Raw genomic sequence first — 14420 nt, 5'->3', positions numbered from 1 at the left:
TCCACTCCATGGGTGGCGGTGTGCATGATGGCCCCGGCTTCTGTCCTGCCCCCATCACTCCCCTGGGAGAGGCTGCTGGCCAGGCAGCTCTGTGGAGGGGCCCACGTGGCAGGAACTGAACAGAAGCGCCCCCCCCCAAGTCCCAGGCAAAGCCCTCCCGGGACAGCAGCCCCACAGTCACATGGCACCGTGTTAGTCACCGAATGCCTGTGTCCCTCCACAGTCCAGAAGATGACGTCCCATCTACAATGTGAGGGTGTCTGGAGGTGGGGCCTTTGGGACGTGACCGGGTCATGAGGGTGGTGTTCTGATAAGAAACGACCAGAAAGCTAGCCACTCCCTCCACCGGGCAGGACGCAGCAGGAACTCGACTGTCTGCGGCCCAGAAGCAGGCCGTCCCCTGAACCTGCCCAAGGCAGCGCCCGACCTCAGGCTTCCAGCCTCCAGAGCCGTGAGAAGCCTGTGGCTGCCGTGGACCAGCTGCCAGTCTGGGATGTTTCATTATGCAGCCCGAGCTGACTGAGACACTCTGGGCCAGAACCGGGTTTCCGACCGTCGGGAACTGAGTCAGACCACAAGAAGTTGTGGTTTTCAGTGCTAAGTGTGTTACAAGCACTAGATGACCGACTCCCACCACGGCTGATTTCCACCGCACAGACCACGAAAGGACCCTCATGCCCAGCGCGTCTAGCAGGCCGGCCACACAGAAGCCCATGGTGGCTGAGGTGGGGTGCGTGTCTGCCTCGTTACTTTCCTGAATGCACTCTCTTGGAACTTCCTTATCCCGGAGCCTTCCGTCCCTGCCACGTCCCCGCCATGTCCCCACCTTAACCACCTCATCCTGCCCACAGCTGGGTCCAGCTGGAATTATTTTAAAGCTGGGAATGGCGCTTCAGAGCCACCATGAGTCCCCTCGGAAGCCTCCCAGCATCACGCGGCTCCGGATCCCCCCAGAGACGGTGATGCCGTGGGTCCAGGGGTCTGCCTCTCAGACAATCCTAACACAGGACGCTGTCCTGTAGGACTGCTCGGGGACGACCAGGAACTTGAGGCCACAGATGCTGGTGGTTTCTGACGACATGGCCCGGGCCCAGCCTGGCGCAGCACAGCCGGGATGGCTCACGCCTCCCCCGCAGGCCAGCACCCACGCCCCCCGCCTAAGTTCCGCCTCTCTGCCTCTGTCCTCACCGTGGGCCACCGCACAGTAGGGGATGAGCTGCGACGGCTGACCTGGCCTTCAGCAGCCGCTGGAAGGCGGGGCTACCGCGGACCGAGCGACCTCGGCGGCAGGCGGCTTGTGCCTTCCCATGCGGCGAGCTGGGGGGCAGCACCCCGCCGGCCCTTCCTCTGACATGACGGCGGGCAAACCGGCATTTACGGGGCCAGCGTCCACCTCTCCTCCCGACCCAAGGGACGGCGGTGTCTGCGGAGCTGACAGGGTGATTTCTCCTGGATTTACGGGGCCCCACGGCTGCCGTTACCCGGGCACTTAGAGAGGGCACGTTTAAGTAGGCCGCGTGCTCGCGTGCACTCTGCACCCCATTACTCTGGAGAATAAACAACCATTACGGGCTGGCAATGGCCCCCGAGGGCGCGCGGAGCTGCACAAACAACAGGATTTATGTGGCACGGCTCCTCGGGCCTCTTGCCAGGTGACGCGTGTCTATGCGCAGGGCTGGGCCCGCTCAGCGGCCCTCACTCAGGCCATGCAGCCACAGCACGTCCGCGGGAACCCCAGTTTCTCTGGCCCTCGCGATAAGCAGAATCCCACCGGCCTCCCCAAGCCGAGGGCCGAGGCCAGCCTCCCTACCAGCGGCATGTGCCAGGAGGCGGGGCCTCCTGAAGGGTTACACAGGAGGGCTGTGACTTTTCAAATCATGCTGAACTTTTTGGGGGTGTGGAGTTCACCGAGCACAACTGCCCAGGTGCGCCCCATGTCCCCCTCCCTGTTCGGCCAGCCCCCCCCCCCAAATTCCTGGTCCAGCACACACAGCCAACTTTCTCCATCAGTAGGCTTTCTCCTTGCAGACGTTCTCTCTCCTTTTCAGAGGTAGGCTCTCTTCTTTCCAGAAGTAAGACCGTCTGAGGAGGGAGCAGCCACTCTTCCCGGCCTAGGGTCTGGTCCACATATCCCGTGACCTCGGGTCTGGGCAGGGCATCCGGAGAGGCGCCGAGGGGCCGGGCTGTCTCTCCGCTCCAGCAGCTCTCTCTCGGGAGCGGGGGTGCAGCGTTGTTTCTGCGAACAGGACCGCGGCTGGGACTGCAGCCGTGCTGGGTGTCGGGTTCGGGCTCCTGGCCAGCGGCGCTGGCTCCTTCGGACCCCACAGTGGGAAGAAGGAGCTGGGTCCTTCCAGCTCTGGGCAAGGTGGGGCCATTGGGGCTCCCCTTGAATCTCTGTCCTTCCAGAAGGATGGCAGCTCCCTGAGGCGGGGGTCGGGGGGCTATCGCTGGAGGTACTTGGGTTGTCACAACTGCGTGGGGGACTGACCTCTAGAGGGTCGAGGCCACAGAGGCTGCCCAACACCCTACAAGGCAGACAGTGCCCCCAGCCCGGCCCCTCACTCCCCAAAGACTCATCTGGCCCCGAAGGCTGGGCAGCTCTAGTCTGCAGCCACATCTCCTCCGCACAACTTCAGGCAGACACAGGAACGAGAGGCCGAAATGATGGGCAAGAAGATTTTAGTTCAATTCCTAGAAGAGCTTCCTAACAGTGAGACTTTGCAGCCATGGCCTGGGCTGCCCCGGGAGATAGTGAGCTCCCTGTCAGTGGAGGCATTCAAGGTAAAGCTATGCCAGAAATGGTCTATGGTGGGAAGGGGATAGGAATGAGGAGACTCCGTTCTGCCATTTCCTAAGGGCCTTGGGCAGCTCACTGGACCTGTCCCGGCCTCAGATTTTGCTTCTGCAAAATAGAGAAGACCCCATCTGCAGCTCTTACCCAGAGGCCAGAGTGATCCTAGTGGCGTTTGGTGCGTGGAGGCTAGTGGTGACCCACTGCCCACGTGCTGCCAGCACACCCACGCCACCGGGACACATGGCTCTGGGGTCAAGAAAGACTGGAGCTCGACCTCGTGCTGGGACGCAGTCAGAGCCAGGAGGGCGGGATGTGAGTTAGCATTGCTGGGAACTTCTGGGGGCTCCCGGATTTGCTGTTGCAAAGAGCAGGAAAGGGAGCGTCGGGAGGAAGAGGGGCGGGGGCACTGGGCTCTTCCCAGCAAGCTCCTCGGGGCGACGGAGCCTGTCTGAGCTGGAGCCAGCGGCGGCCTGCCCTTAAACCTCTGAGGGTCCCTGACTCATGAGAGGCATTTCCCAGCACCCCCTCGCAGGGAATGTTCGCCCCTTCTGGAGAACCTGTCCGCTCCCTGCACCAGGCGGCAGGTCCTGGCCCCACCAGAGAGTTTCCCTTTGTGCCACGGACGCCAGGACGCTCCAAGCCCGACTCAAGGCCCCGTCCCCGAGGTCCTGCCTCTGCCTTGGGGGACTCGCGTCTCCACCTAACCCCTCGGCCTAGGTGCCCCTGTCGTCAGAAACAGTCCCAGGAACCGAGGACTCTCCTGGGCCTTCTGGCGGGCTGAACACAATTCCGAGCTCTCTGCAGGCGAGACGAGAGGTGCTTCCGGAACAGCCCCATGGAGCAGGTGGTACCGCTGTCCCCACTTGCAGGCAGCAGAGACGCAGAGATCAGTCTACTCGCGGCCTCACGAGCTTCTCACAGCAGCTTGGGGTGCGCGTCAGGAGCGCGAGCAGATGCCGGTGCTGAAGCCCCCCAGGGTTTCTGGGCCCCCTCCCAGGGGCTGGAAGCCTCTGCTTTAAACAGGGATCAGTTCTGCGCATTCCACGATCAGACCCAAGGACTGAACCACACGCACCGCGGGGTGCACAGAAGCAGGGAGGGGCGGCAGGGCGCTCAGGGAAGCCTGCCCGCTGGGCGCCCTCGCCCATGATCCCCAAGGTGGCCCTGGGGTGGGGAGCAGGAACACAGCTCGCCAGGGCTGGAGGGTGCTGCCCGGTCGAAGGGTACCAGCCAGGGCGGGAGGCAAGTGGTGCGGCCGGGTCCTGCTCCCAGCGGCTACCAGGCAGCTCCGTGCGCTCACTTTCTCCGCAGGGCCAACCACGACGCTCTGGCCTGGCCCGGACAGCACCAGACCGCCCCAGCAGACGCCAGGGAGCACTGTTACATCCCATGCCTGCTGTGAGGTGAGCAGCAGGGAGAACTAACCCAGAGGCAGGAGCACTGGCTTCTCGCACGCCCAGGGTGGCAGCTCAGCACTCGGGGACGCCTCTCCCTGGCCTGGGACATACTGTGACCATCTCTGTTGGGTGCCCTGGCTGTTCTGTTCAAAAAGCGTGGTGGGAGGCGAGGGGCGGAACCGCTGGGCCAACTAGAAGAAATCCCGATGGTCTGCTCCACCAGGAAACCGCGGAAGGACCCTGTCCAGGGCTGGCGCTCAGAGTGTCCGGAAGAGCTTCCGGGCCACATGGTCAGCCACCCAGCGCCTTGTAGAGAAGGGCCTCATGCACCGGCCTAGAGGGAGGCCCTGCGAGGGGCCGGCCTGGACACGGAGCGGGGCTGGAGCCCATGCTAGCCCTGTCCCCGTGGGGGCTGGCCTGAGGGTCTCTGAGTTCAGAACAGGTGGACCGACATTGAAATGGGACAGAAAGACTCGCAGAGACAATGCTTCTTGGCAACCCCCACCTCTAGCTTCTCAAAGGCCACACAAGGGACACGCCTGAGGATTTCAATAGGACCGGAGCCCCCATTCGTGGCTGTGCCCTAAACACCTCCCAGGACACAAGGACACCGCTCAGACCTGCCTGCGTTGACGGCAGCCCCTGCAGGTACAGTCCCGAGGAGCTGGCCCTTGGTGGGGACCCTGGCTACACTCTGGAGACCACAGGTTGGGGTGCAGAAGAGGGCAAGTGTCCCGGGGCCCAGGACCTGAAGAGCGAACGCAACTCCAGCCTGGACAGGCCACGTGGGCTGAGCAAGCCTCCTGTCAGGCGGACGGGGCCCGGGCACAACCTAGCGTGGCCGGGCAACCTTGGGAGCTGATGCCGGCCCAGAACCCCCGAGCACCGCCCAGCACAGTGCGTGTCCTGGCCACTGCCGGGAAGACCCCGTCTGAGGAAGGAGCCTCTAATCCCAGGCTGGACAGACACGGGCTCCACGTCACAGCTGGCCGGGGCCGCAGACCTGGCTCCCCGGCCTTTCCCGTCGGGGTCCACTTTCCCGGGTCCGGCGTTCTCGCTGCCCCGCACGTCGCGCAGGGCCAGCGCCTAAGGCACCTGGCGACTGGCTTCGCGCCCGAACAATGAACGCGGAGGCCCGCACGGCGCCCCCCGCCCGCCCCCATGTGACACTCACAGCACAGCCATCCACCAGGGCGCGGATGTAGGGGCTGTTGTCATAGGACATCTCCTCGTCGTTGGAGCCCAGGAAGCGCATGGCCTTGTCGTAGCTGCCCGTGGCGGCGTCCTGCCAGGCCACCGACTGGTAGCAGTTGTAGGTGATGTTCTGGTTGGCAGAGGCGCTCAGCAGCCGCAGGAAGGTCATCTGGACCACGCCCACGGGGTTGCCCTCGGCGTCCACGTAGGAGAGCTAGGGGAGGAGGGGGCGCTCAGCAGTGAGGGGACGAGGCCCCCCTCACGGCCCAGCCTTCACAAGCTTTGTCCCTGGGCTGTCTCCTCCAGAGTGTGAGCCGGGCGGGCCCTGCCCTGGGATTGTGCGCACACCCAGCCCCAAGGCCAGAACGCACTGGCTCTCCTGGGGGCTTCTTGGAACAGAGTGAAACGCACCACATTTCTTTCAGAGACCTACATGACCCTCCTTTCCCTCCCGGCCTGGCTGGTCCCTACTCCAGGGCTCAGGTCATGGGCCTCCTCCTCCAGGAAGCCTGCCCAGGTTAGGTGTCCTTCTCCACCTTGGCATGGCTCACTGTCTGTTTTCCCTCCTGGGCTGTAAGGCCCTCCACACCAGCTCTGGAGCCCTGTGTCACAGGCTCCTGGTGCCTGGTCTGCAGCCCTCCCTGGACAGTGAGCTCCCTGAGGGCAGAGACGCGGCCTAGAGTTCCTGTTACTGTGCCTGGAGGCTGGCCCAAGGAAGGTGCTCGCTAGATTATGGTAACAGATGAAAACCATTTGCTGGGCACCTAGGATGCACTAGGCCCTGGCCAGGAGGCCGTGAGAACTGCAGATAGACAGGGCAGGGGCCTCGGCGGTAACAGGCCGGCTGGGAGTGACACATGGGTGCTTGGGTGTCCCGGCAGCAAGAGGGGCCTGAGCCATTCGGCCACAAGCCTGAGGGCTAGGGTGACCAGGCGCTCTCCTTCAGGCACAGGGGAGCCACAGGATGGCACTCAGGAAAGGCCGCCCCCAACTCTTTGTGGCACAGAATCCAGGGGAAAGCAGAGTAGGCCTTCCTGGCCCGGGGTGGGGACTCAGCATTCCCCACGTGGAGAGGGGGCAGCCAGGGGCACTCTGGGGACGTGACCTGCCCTGAAAAGACCCACCCTCTGACAGCAAGCCCAGAGCAAGGCATCAGGAAATGATGACGTGCCCGTTCTCAAGAGCCTTGTCCAGTGTGCCCAGCTCCCCCCCCTCACATGGGCTACTGAGCTCGGTGGGGCGCGGGGCGGGCGCGGGGTGTCCCGAGAGGCGAGCCTTGGTTTCTGCGTCCTCGCAGACTACAGCTTTCTGAACAGCTGGACACGGCCAGGGGACGGGGGTGCCTCCCCAACCCCCAGACGAGGCTCGGCGCCCTCCCCAGCCAGGCAGCGCTCTGCAGGCCCTCCCCGCAGACGGCGGAGGGTGCCTGGTGGTGTCTGGGCATCAGCAGGGGAGCAGACATCAGGGTCTGAGGCCGCGGCTCCCTCCCTGCCCGGAGGCCACTCCATAACTGTTCCAGGGCTGGCCCTGCCCACCGCCCGCCACAAGAGCCACATTGGACACACGAGGGCGCATTGAGGTCCACGCTGCCCACTCGGTTATATACACGTATACAGAACCAGAGGGCGCGGAGGCGGGGGTCCGGCCGGAGACCCTGGCCCTCCCCACCAGGGCCGGGAGGGCACTGTGCTGCCGGCCAGCGCCAGCTCTGCACACGGCGACGGGACACTGCGTGGTCGGACCCTGAGGAGGAACACGAATACCAACCGGCAGTCCGGGCGATCAGGTGCTCCTTCTGGGAGGAGGCTCGACTGACTAGAGGTAGCATGCATGCACGGGACAGCCAGCGAGCAGCGCGGGACACAGAAGGACCTGAAGCCCCCAGGGAGGGAGTCCCGGAACCCCACCGTGAGCCCCCGCCCTCCCAGGGGAAAGGGGCTCTGCGGGGTTCTCTTCGCGGGCTACGGCCAGAGCAGCCTGTTTCTTCAGGAAGGGACCTGCACCTACGTCCCGTCCTCCAGGACGGTCACAGAGAGCTGGAAATACAGCAGCGGGCAAGCCCGAGGGAGAAGCTGGTTTCTGCTGGGGCCCTCCCTTCGCCTCCATGCTCCGTCTAAAGTCAGATACGGGACGGAGGCAGGAGGTGGGCTCCCCGGGTCGGTATGGGAAGTGGGTGTTCTGAGTGAGGTGCTGGGGTGCGGGGCCACGAGGGGCGCCCGGCTGCACCTGTCCGGGTCCCGTGCTCGCCTGACCCGCCCTTACCAGCGCCAGCACCCTGCTCACTGGGCCCGCCCCGCACTGAGGGGGCGTCCGAGGCAGGTCCTTCTGCATGCCGGCTGCACTTTCCGAGCCGAGCACAACAGGGGTGGTGGGCGGAGGAAGAGCAGGGGTGGAGCAGGCGAGAGGCCTGCCGTCCACACAGACAGATAGAAGGAAGTGTCCACAGATGTTGCAAGGCGAGCACGGACCTTCAGAGCGTCTGCAAAGAGCCCAAGTGGCTTGGAATCAAGGACACAGAGAGCGTGCAATGTCAGCCATGAAGTGCCCCGTGGTTGAAGAGCGAGCGGGAAGCCACCGCTCTGGGAGTCGTCGGGGGTGTGGCCGCTGTGCCCCCCACCTCGGGAGGCCAGGGTGTCCGCGCTGATGGCGGAGAGCCAGGTGGGAAGTCACAGAACTTCCACAGCATGGCTTCTGGGTGACAAAGGACCCCCTCCCAGAGCGCGTAGTGGGGTACGACCCGCGTCTGAGGACAGGAAGGCAAGGAGCACAGTCAGGCACCTGGACCCTTGACCCTTTCACTTGCTAGAAAGAGAGCACAGGGCCCTCACCCCGTTCCAGGGAAGGGCCCGGATCAAACCCCTGGGACGGTCAGGGCAGCATGCCCGAGTGTGCGGGTCAGCCGCTGGCCTGGTATGAAGGAGTCCGGACCGGCTCTGTCCCTGGGCTGGCGACAGAACGTCACCTCCACTTCCTTCAAAGGGATGCCAGCGTCTTTCCAATTCTGGGATGGATTATTGAGACCAGCTCCCCAGGAGTTATAGGGGGGACGAGCCGAGTTGTGCGGGTGCACTGAGAAGCCCATGGCCAGGTGGGCAATCAGGACGGCCCCCTCACCCGGCAGCCACAACGAGGGGCCTCAGTGGCCCGTGTCCTGGGAAGAACTTGTGGTTTAGTGGTCCAGGACCCGTCTTATCTGACCTGCCCACTAGAACTGAGCAAAATAAAACCCTCTGGCTCCTGGTATCTTTGGCCCCAACTCCTGGTGGCACCCGGGTGCCCCGAGCACCCAGCTCCTGTTCTAGGCCGAACTGGAAAACCAACACCCGGCTCCCAGGCCAAATGAACTGTCGTTGGGGGTGGGGCGTAGGCGCCGATGCGGAGTCTGGCCGTCACGGGCCGTGGAGCAGCTTGGCCAAAGGGGCGAGGGCAGGTGCGGCGCCCAGCGGCCACAAGTGCCATGCAGAGCCGCGGGCCAGGCTGTGCGGCAAGCAGGCACCCCCGTGGCCACTTACCAGGGACCCTCGCTTGTACTGACTATACCAGGTAGAAGGTTGCTCTTTGGGCCAGCGGGCCATTTTACTCTGTAAGATACGAAACGGGCGCATTTGAAGGACAACCGCGGAGAAGCCAGAGGCCGCCTTACCAGTTTACCACGCTTGAATTCACTGAACCAGGAACCCGGGTTTTCTTTGGGCCAAGAAGTGATCCTGGCCTAAACATCGAGCAGGGAGGTGGGAGGGAGAGAAACAGAGAAGGACAGGGTTACTACTCCCACCACCACGAGGAGAGCTCCCCGCCTGCAAACACGCCTTCTCCCGCCCGCGCCTCGCCCCACACGGCCGAGGGGGTTCCTGTGGAGTCGGGGTGCTCGCCCCGGGACAGACCGTGCTGGGGACAGGAGGAGGGCGGGGGCCTGGCTGTGCGTTTGTGTATACCCAGCCTCTTGTGCAGGGCCCGGGACGTCGTAAATGCCCAGCGGTGGATGCACTCCAGGGGGCCGAAGGCACTCAGGACAGTAAGAGCCAGCATGGACAGACGGGCCAAGGGAAGGACACGTGGCCACCCTCTCGTCTGATTTCATGTGATGCCTGTATCATGCGTGGCTCTGTGTGGCAGGCGGTGCTTCCCTGAAGACGCAGCGTGAAGCTGACCGTCATCGGGAGGGACGGCATCTGCCTCCCGCAGGGGAGGGGACGGCTCCTACTCTGGGGACTGCACTGCACAGGCCCAGGTGCAGCTCGCAAGGACAGGCCTAGCACAGAGCGGGCTCAGTAACGCTGTGGGGTCAGTGAGTGAATGCACGGCCCCTCCTCTAGGAGCGCCTGTCGCTGGCTCCAGGAGCACAACCCAGGGCAGCACAGTGGACGGGCCCACAGGCCCCAGGCCCCACAGGCTCTCTGCTCCGCCTGCTCCTAGTCGTGCACAGCAGGGAAGCTGGGGATCTGACTCCCTGTCTCGTCCCCCTGGGCTCCCCTCTGAGCTGGCCGCATGCAGGGGAGGAAGAGGTGCCCAGCTGCCCTCTCGCGTGGGCTTCTGGACCCGCCCACATCAGCGCTCAGATAGCATGCGCGCGGCCCCCTCTGGGAACGGGGCACAGGTGCGGGCGGGCACCGCAGAAGTTCACCCCCGCCCTCCGGCTGCCTGACGGGGGGGGGGGGGTCCAGGGCCGGGATACCCAAGGAAGAGCATGGAGCAGTGGGGGTCACTCAGCCCCCCAGCCTGCCATCTGCCCAGTGACCCCACCAGCTTGGGCTCCTGGGGCGCTCACTAACTCTCCAGCAGCAAGGCCACGTGTTGGTGACAGACAGCCACAAAAAAGGATGAAAAACAGTGTCTGTTCCACCCGCATTTCCTCCTGGGGCTCTGCCGAACGGGGGGTCCTGAGGCTTGCTTTCTCTTTTCGCACAGCAGGCTCTTTGTTGCGGGCACGCAGGTTACCAAGGATTTCGAATTTCAGGCTGGGGAGCGTGCATATAAAACAGGGGTCCCCAAACCGTGCCTGTCATGGTGGAGCCCCTGTCCCTGTGGCCGGGCCTTCTGTCCAGGGGTGCTGGGACTCCTCACAGTGACAGCGAGATGTAGGGGTGAGTGGGTGGCGCCCCCGCTGAGTACAATGGCTTCTCGGCACTGTGGCCGCTAAGGGGCTGCGGACTCTGCACCCAAGCCACAGCCTGTCTGGACAGCCGGCCACCGGAGGGGCGTCGTGGCTGTCTGCACAGGCCCCATGCACAGGGCACTGCGTCATGGTCACCTTGCAGCTAGAAACCGTGTCCACCTCACCTGTCCTGCGCCCAAGGGGAAAGCAGCCCACGGCCCCACGCCAGTCCCCACGCACACACGCCGTCCCCACGCACACACGCCGTCCCCACGCACACACGCCGTCCCCATGCATACACGCCATCCCCACGCGCACACACTGGCTCCACGCGGGTCCCCACGCACACACGCTGGCCCCACGTCTGTCCCCATGCACATTCACTCCCGTCTGCACACACACTCCCCCCACGGAGGGGCCGGTAGCCGATGGTCCCCCAAGCGTCCGTGCATCAGAACCTCGCTGACCAAGACTCTGTACGGAAAAGGCTTCGGACACACGTGCTGCCCTCGGGAGAGACAGGAGCGGCTGCCCAGCTATCCGCCGACACGAACTGAGGCAAATGCCAGCCTCCCAAAGATGTATCTGGGTGACGATGGACTTGCCCCAAAGGCACCCCCATGGGCTTCAGGCTGGTCTGAGGGCAGACCTGCGGGGCCATTTCAGGAAGGAGCTGAGCACCCAGCGGTGGAAATCCCCACCTGGGGCCGGCCGTCCCTCACCTGCCACAGCGCCAGGCTGCGCCCACCCGGTCCCACAGCTCAGGTCTACTTCTGGGGAAGAAAACTCGGCTTTGAAACCGGCTGTGACGGGAAGCAGCCGGGGAGGCAGGCACTCACCCCCTCGGACTTCTTGTCGGGGAAGACGCACGTCGCCCCTCCGGCTGTGAAGTTGCAGTAAACTTTGAAGGAGTCTCTGGAGCACCCCTGGTTGGGGTCCACCCAGTATTCACCTGGATGGCAGACGGAAGGGGGATTCGTGAGCGGCTCCCGCACGGTTCCAGAGAGAGCCGCCACCTGGCAGCGCTGCACTTGAAATAGCCGGCCAGGCCCACAGGCCGCCGGCGCGGGCCTCCCCCCCATTTGACTACGCGGCTTTCCGTGCTGCGTCCACGCAGACACGACAGACCATCCCCGAGAACCCAGCTGCAGGGTGAAGCCCACGGCACCCCTGACCCCGCGAGGAGGGGAGGGTGGGCCGGGCCGCCTGGGCAGGAGATGCTCCAGGTGGGCCTTGGAAATTCCTGCCCCTGCGCTGAGCGAGGCCCGGGAGCGTGGACCGCCCTCCGGCTGCAGAGAAGAGCCACTCACACTTCCCAGGGGGCAGAAGCCCGCTAAGGGGGTGCATTTCTCAAGAGGTGGGCTGTGTGTGACTCAGGACGGTGAGGACGGGGGTGGCTTTGCATTTTGGGGATAGTCTGGGTTTCACAGAGTGCCGGCCCACATAGCACCCTGATCCTGACATCACTAGCGGGTCTGACGCAGACCTGGAGACGGCGCCGCCATCAGCTGTGCCCTACGGAGCACGTGACACAGTCTCTTCCACTCTGTCCTCTGGGAGGGGCATGCTTTGGTCCCCTTTCGTGGAAGGATGACACGAGGCTCAGGGTCACAGCTGACACACGAGACAGCGGCTAAGACCCGACCGGAACCAGGCGCTGTGCCACCGCTAAGCCTTGCCCTCCTTCCCTGGCCTCCCGGGACCCGGTCACGTCCGGCAATGCCCCTGCCACTTCCGTGACATGGACAGGGACACAGAGGCGGTGTCTTCCCGCCCCGCAGGCTGCCCCGTGCCTGCCCCCGCGGGCCCCTACCGTCGGGGAAGTCGGGGTGGCAGAGCTGCAAGTCCTTGCATGTGCGGGCGGGGTTCTGCTGCGTGCCCAGGGGCCGCTTCATCTGCTCTATCTCCAGCTTCAAGGAGTTGAGCGAGCCGAAGATCTCCTCCATGCCGTCCGCATAGTCCGCGTAGTTCTCGCCGGCCCCGTCATCCAGCAGCTGGCTGGCGTCGATGTTCCGCCGGGTCCTGGACGCCTGGATCGGCAGGGGCTGGATGACCTCGCCGGGGGGACCCTGCGTGTGGACAGAACCGGGGGGTCCCGATGGGAGCGGCACCAGGGCAGCTGGGGCCCCGCATCCCGGCTGCAGACGCCCGTCATCTCGGCGTGCTTTTCCTCCCTCTTTCCTGCTCTGGAGCATCACATGCCCAACCCCGCTGCCAGAGCTCGTCTACACCGCGGCCTGGGGTTTGAGCCTCAGCTGGGCTCAAAGCGACCAGCTGTCCCCTCACTTCTGCAGCCCAGCCTGGGGCAGCACACAGTGGGGTCACACCAGTGCCTGCCCGTGTGAGAGCCCCAGCCGAGGACAGAGACAGGAATTGACAGGCTGCACGGCCAACCAGGGGTGACCCGCGGAGTGCACCCCACAATCTGGCTCATCACGGCCCCTACCCATCCGCAGGGGCCCTGTTGGGTGCTGCCCATCTCAGCCACACACGCGCACGTGCACACAGTTACACACGCACACGCTCTCTCTCTCTCCCCCCCGGCACCTGGACTCTTTCCACCAAGTTCTGGAAAGTGAACAGCACACACACATGCTCCCACCACTGCCTCAGTGTCGGGAGAGCCCCCATCCCCACTTTCCAGTCTTCGAAGGCTACTCACCGGCGGGCCAGGGGGTCCTGGGTGGCCTGCCTCACCCTTTGGGCCAGTGGGACCCTGGGAAAAGGGAATGAACCAAAACCTCATCACCGAGGCCGATGTGACTCAAACCCGCCCTGCACCTGGGTGATCCCCCGGGAGCCGGCAGAGACCGCGAGGGGCAAAGTCTAACTGCCGGGGGAAGGATGGCAGGGACCCTCCCGTCCCCAGTCCCAGATGGAAGAGGCCGACGCCCCGAGATGGGAACTCAGGGGCACCTTCCTGCTAAGGTGGGGGGCGACAGCGCACATGCCGCGGTCTGCCGCGACCCCGGCTGGGGACGTGCTCGGGACGGTCAGTGCTGGAGGAGAAGCGTGAGGACCGTGCTGCCACCAGTCAAGGGGGCAAGAGGGTCCAGGGTGGTTGTCATCGAGGGGGACACACCCCCCTCCCTCAGGGCAGAAGACGCCACTTACCGAGGAGCCCTTAGCACCTTTTGGCCCAGGAGGACCCTGTAGAGAGTGGGGGACAGAACACCGGTGAGCAGGCACCCCTTCAACTCCGGTGCCCACCCTGACCCACAGTCCTGCTCAGGCCCGGCCAGCTCGTCACCCGCAGCCCACACCCAGATCCCCTTTCCCAGGAGTCCATGGTTGCACTTGCTCGACTCGGGGGGAGTGGGGTACAGCTGATGCTTGGCCCCATGGAGACAGAGGAGGGTCCTGTCCGACCCCGGTCATCCTGCCACCACCACCCGCCACCCAGCCAGGAAGCCATAGTTCAGGCAGCCAGAGTCGGAGGGAGAGCAGGGGCCAGTGTCAGATTGTGGGGCCACCTTGGGCCTCGTGGGCTCAGGTCCCGGCCCGGAAGGGGCAAGTGGAGGCTCACAGCCCTGCAGGATGGCTCTGGCGGGCCAGGTGCCCCAGCAATGTGGGGGATGCCCTACGGGTAGCCCCCAACCCCTCTCGTCTGGGCCGGGCAGCCCCACTCACGCTGATGGGGACAACTTCCTCACCTTGCCCGGGATGTCTGTGGCGGTACGTCCACGTTTCCTGAAATGCCTGCCTTCCCTGCCTGAAACCAGGGCCCAGGGACCCCACTTCCTTGCACTCGGGGCCCTGACATGGAGGTGATGGGCAAACCCACCCTGGGCCCCACGTCCACTCGGTGGTGGGCCCAGCCCCGGGGCTCCTGACTGTTCCATAATTCTCCCCCTGCACCCTGAGGCCCACGGCCCAGGCTCGCCTGCCTCCCTGCTCTCCCCAGAATGACCTGGGGACCACCCGCCCCTGCCAGATACAC

At 64.7% G+C, this 14420-nt stretch overlaps 1 protein-coding gene across 2 annotated transcripts in view; it reads right to left on the bottom strand.

The window, feature by feature from the left end:
• The window catches only part of COL5A1 (collagen type V alpha 1 chain), a 158797-nt gene that overhangs the window by 3436 nt on the left and 140941 nt on the right, over positions 1 to 14420 (bottom strand). The window contains exons 60-65 of one of the 2 annotated variants that reach the window (XM_048223084.2): positions 13595 to 13630; positions 13143 to 13196; positions 12294 to 12549; positions 11320 to 11432; positions 9029 to 9097; positions 5366 to 5599 (exon numbers count right to left, since the gene is read on the bottom strand). In XM_048223084.2, coding sequence (XP_048079041.2) covers positions 5366 to 5599; positions 9029 to 9097; positions 11320 to 11432; positions 12294 to 12549; positions 13143 to 13196; positions 13595 to 13630 — 762 coding nt within the window. Of the gene's footprint in view, positions 1 to 5365; positions 5600 to 8897; positions 8967 to 9028; positions 9098 to 11319; positions 11433 to 12293; positions 12550 to 13142; positions 13197 to 13594; positions 13631 to 14420 lie in introns of both variants that reach the window. The other variant, XM_048223085.2, reaches the window with a different exon arrangement.

This window comes from Ursus arctos, unplaced genomic scaffold (assembly GCF_023065955.2).
Source record: "Ursus arctos isolate Adak ecotype North America unplaced genomic scaffold, UrsArc2.0 scaffold_18, whole genome shotgun sequence".
Classification (NCBI taxonomy): domain Eukaryota; kingdom Metazoa; phylum Chordata; class Mammalia; order Carnivora; family Ursidae; genus Ursus; species Ursus arctos.
The sequence above is the reverse complement of the archived record's forward strand: the minus strand, read 5'-3'. Positions and strand labels throughout refer to the sequence as shown.